Source organism: Leishmania infantum, chromosome 12 (genome assembly GCF_000002875.2).
Source record: "Leishmania infantum JPCM5 genome chromosome 12".
In the NCBI taxonomy this organism is placed as follows: Eukaryota; Euglenozoa; class Kinetoplastea; order Trypanosomatida; family Trypanosomatidae; genus Leishmania; species Leishmania infantum.
The window spans coordinates 392,091-396,543 of record NC_009396.2 but is presented as its reverse complement, the minus strand read 5'-3'; the positions used below and the strand labels follow the sequence as shown (position 1 = coordinate 396,543).

General features: G+C 68.2%; 1 protein-coding gene across 1 annotated transcript; it reads right to left on the bottom strand.

Annotated features, from left to right (window-relative positions):
• Positions 1-132: 132 nt before the first annotated feature.
• LINJ.12.0663 (putative surface antigen protein 2) lies at positions 133-2,127 on the bottom strand (the record flags this gene model as incomplete). Its single annotated transcript, XM_003392266.1, has 1 exon — positions 133-2,127. One exon carries the CDS (start codon positions 2,125-2,127, stop codon positions 133-135), a length of 1,995 nt encoding a protein of 664 aa, XP_003392314.1.
• Between the last annotated feature and the right edge of the window lie 2,326 nt (positions 2,128-4,453).

Here is a 4,453-nt window from a genome sequence, read left to right as displayed (position 1 = left end):
CCCTCCCCCTCTCTGTAGCGGCTGCCCCGCTCCACACACACCCGCGCTCCGCCCCCATCAGCCCACAGGCACACACGCGGGCGGGAGAGAGAGTCAGGGCAGAGGAGCGACACCGAGACAGCAGCGGCATCCTCACGCCGCCAGCCCCACGCTCAGCAGCACAGCCATGCACACAACAGCGGCAGCAGCCACTCCGCTCGTCGCGGCCACAACGCCGCCATCGCAGTACACCAGGCACGTCTTCTCGCTCGTCAGGAAGTAGTCCGCAGCGCACCTGGCGCACCTCGCCGCGGAGTCCCCCTCGCACACCTCACACCCATCCACCTCGCACTCCGTCTCGGGGGCAGGAGTAGGCGTGGCTGTTGGGCTCGCAGTGGTCGTGGGTTCAGACGGTGCCTCAGTGGTCGTGGTGGGGGGTGCAGTCGGCGGCTGAGTAGTTGTTGTGGTCGTGGTGGTGGGCGGTTTAGTGGTGGTCGTGGTGGGCGGTTTAGTGGTGGTCGTTGTCGTCGTGGTCGTTGTCGTGGTGGGCGGTTCAGTGGTGGTCGTGGTGGGCGGTGCAGTGGTGGTCGTTGTCGTGGTGGGCGGTTTAGTGGTGGTCGTGGTGGGCGGTTTAGTGGTGGTCGTTGTCGTGGTGGTCGTTGTCGTGGTGGGCGGTTCAGTGGTGGTCGTGGTGGGCGGTTTAACGGTGGTGGTAGTGGTCGTTTGCGGAGCAGCAGTCGTGCGGCAGTCGTTACCAATCCTGCAGTCCCTGCCCTTGTGCTCGTCCTCGATGTTCACAAGGAGAGAAACCTTCTGGGCCCACGAGTCCGGCACACACCCGCAGAACTGGTTGCCGTTCAGGTCCACACGAAGCAGCTTCGGCATCGCAGCCCACTTGGAGGGGAGATTGCCGGACAGGTCGCAGTTCTCCAGCTGCAGGGACTGGGCCTTCGACATCCCACTCCACCCGGCCGGCAGCGTGCCGGAGACCTTACTGCCAGACAGCTGCAGTGTAACAAGCGACTGCAGCGCACTCCACTCAGCAGGAAGCGTGCCGGACAGCAACGTATTGGCGAGCAGCAGCAGCTGAAGCTTTTTCATCGAGCTCCACTGGGGCGGCAGCGTGCCCTCAACCAGCGAGCTGCTCAGAAAGAGCTGCGCAAGCGACGACATCGATATCCACTCAGGCGGCAGCGTGCCGGAGAGCTTGGTGTCCTCTAAGTGCAGGTGATCAACACCGGTCAGGGCTTTCCAGCTGGACGGCAGCGTGCCGGAGATGTCAGTGTTCGCCAGGTACACTCTCCTCAGCGTCTTGATGCTGCTCCACTGAGGAGGGAGGGGGCCGGACAACGACGATTCCCGAAACGAAAACTCCCTCACAGTCGCCATCTCCCTCCACTCAACGGGCAGTGAGCCGCTGACCCTCGATTTGGTAACGTACAGATAGACAATTGATTTCATCGATTTCCACTCGGGCGGCAGCGTGCCGCTGATGTCGCTTAGGTCTCGAAGCGACAGCGTCCGTAATGATGTCATCGAGCTCCACTGGGGCGGCAGCGTCCCGCTCAGCTTCATATTCCTCAGATCCAGATACCACAGGGCCCTCATCAAGCTCCACTCAGGCGGGAGCGTACCGGTGAAAAGCCCGCATCTTTCTATCCTCAACTCCGTCAGCTGAGTCAGCAACCTCCATGAGGCGGGCAGCGTACCACCCACGCCGCAGCCCGACAACGTAAGATTGGTCAGTCCCTGCAGCCTGCTCCAGCTGGCCGGCAGCGTCCCGCTCAGCCCCAGCCCCACTTCAGAAAAGTCGAGCTGCTTGATCATGACGGCCGTGTAGTCGACGCCCACAGGCATCTCCGGCAGCGTGCCGGCATACGTCGCACCGATTCCCGAGACGAACACTCCTGTCCTATCGCACTCGGTGTACTCCCACGAGCAGAAGTCGTCGCCCGTCCACTTCCTCCCAAGCTCAGGGATTGCACGCGCAAACGCCTGCAGCACCGCCAGCGTGTTCGTCCGCTGCGCAGCAGTGAAGTCGGCCGTTCCAGCAGCACGCACCACCGGCGCACTGCTCGTGCACAGCAGCAGCGCCACCGCAGCGGCGAGGGTCGCCGCCAGCACCAGCCGACGCACGCACAGCGCCATTCGCAGCCAGGGTCAAGAGCAGTGCGGCGCGGCAGCAGATCCGTGGGCGGGATTGCTCGGGCGTGAGCGCCTGCTCAGCTTATCGGGCAGAGCGGGGTGGCCGGCACGTCGTACGCAGCCTCCTGCGGGGGACAGAGGCGAGTGGCGGGGGAGCAGCGACTGGGCAGGGTCCGTAGAGCTGTCACAGCAGCAGCAGCGAGGTGAGGGGTGGTGTGTATGCGCACGCACGTCTGCGTGCCCGTGGAGGTCGGCCGAGGGGACAGCGAGGAGTGTAGAGGGAGGGAGAGGGAGGGAGAGGGAGGGAGCAGTGCACATGAGAAGGAGGGGCAGGGAGGGGCACGGAGGGGCAGGGAGGGGCGAGCGATACGCAGCGCGGAGCTCCGCCCACGCCAGCGGCGTAGAGAGGGCGGCCAGCGAAACAGAGAGCATGGCCGGCGGGCGGGAGCGCCCCTGCACACACACAACAGCGCCAGCGGCAGCAGCGCCAGAGCGCGCGCACACACGCGTGGGGGCGGTGGGCAGGAGCGCTGACAGCACGGATAGGTCGAGCCCGCGTGTGGGAGAGAGGCGAGCGCCCATGCGCAGCCCCACCAGCATCCGCATACCATTATCATGCACCTCGCACAGAGAGAGAAGGACGTGCAAGGCAGCGGCAGCGGCTCGTCGGCGAGGGGGCGCTCGGCGGAGAGCAGCGGGAGAGCAGCGGCGCGCACCACCCAGCACTCGCGCACGTGCGCCCCCGCAAGCCCGCACCGCCTACCAGCAGCCCTGCGTCCAACAGAGGGAGACCAGCGCAGCAGGCCACACCACTCCCGTGTGAGCGTGGCGGCATATGCACGCCTGTGCGTGCTCACGCCGCTCTGCACATGCACGCACGGGTGCACCAGTCAGCGCGTACAAGCAGCCACGTCGCGTATGGCCAGCCCATCGTGCTACAGCGCGCCGGTGCCTCCGCCACCCACACGGCTGCGGCGCGCCATGCGTGGCTGCGGCCCCCATCACGGCCGCCGTGCACGCACTGCCACCGCTCATCCAGGGCGCCGGCGCACACCCGCGCGAGCAGTTGGCCAGGCGGCCGGCACAGCCCACCCTGCGATGGGCGTTCCGTCACGCGCGCACGGCGCCACTCAGCGGCTCGACGCCCTCAGCCCCTCCCCACCACATCGCTCCAAGCGCCGGCCACCGAGTCCTCCAGCTCACCGCACCCGGTGTGCGGAGTCCGCGGCGCGCTCAGGAACGCCCCGCCCGCCGCGCACGCCTCCGCTCAGCACGCAGCGGCAAAGCAAACCAGACAAGAGACACCCGCAACGCCACCGCGACGGCGGCACGGGCGGCAGCGCGGCATCCGGATGCCCTCCATCGGCACGCACAGCCGCACCGGCATCCGTTCGCCTCCCCCACCCTCCGCGGCTGCTCGTGAGCACAGGCGGTCAGGGGAGCCGACGCGCGTGCATGGCTCTTGCGGGGCGGGCGGCGCAGGGCAGGGAGGAGGAGAGCGAGGGGGCGCGCAGCATACCAGCAGGCAGAGGCGGATGCCACGGGCGGTGAGGCACGCAAGCAGCGCACCGGACGCGGGCGGCGGTGCGGGGGCCGGGGAGAGCGAGATGCGGACGGAGATGCGGGCCTGTGTGACTGCATGCGCCCGTTGCCCGGCCAGCAGCAGCGCGCGCCGGGCCGCGACAGAGGCGGCCAGCAAGAGAGGCACACGCGCACGCGCACAGACGCACGCACGTGTATGTGCGGGTGCGTGCGTGATGCCCCGAGGCCTGCCGAGAGACACGCAAGGGCGCGTAGAGGAGACGGAAGGCAGAGCATCGGCACCGTCGGCAGCCGCGCATCAGCGGGAGCAGATCGCAGGGCAGGGGGAGGGTGACGGGGCACGCTCTTCCACCGCCCCGCGCCCCTTCACCCAGCGTGCCTCCATCGCCGCCTCTCTCGTTCCGCAGCGGCCGCCGCCTCCGCCTCCCATTGCCCGAGCCGCTACGAGCGCGGCAGCGCATGCCAAGCAGGAGACCCGGGAAGCGCCGAGCGGAGACGAGTGGGGAAAGGGTGTGGACGGTCCGTTGGCGCACACGCGCAAGCGGTGCGGCGCAGGCAGCCCTACCGCCGCCATCGCAGCCGCACCCGCCCGTCCAATGCGGCACCAAATGCCGGCCTTGCAAGGCACCGCAGGGGTGCGGATGTGCCGCGCACACGGTGCCGGCGGGCAGCGAGCACCAGGCGCGTGGCGGGAGGCAGTCAAACTCCCGAAGGAGAGAGAGACGAGGCGGCACCAGTGTCGAGCGTGTCGCGCCGTCGTCACACCCACCCCTCCCGCCGCCGCCGG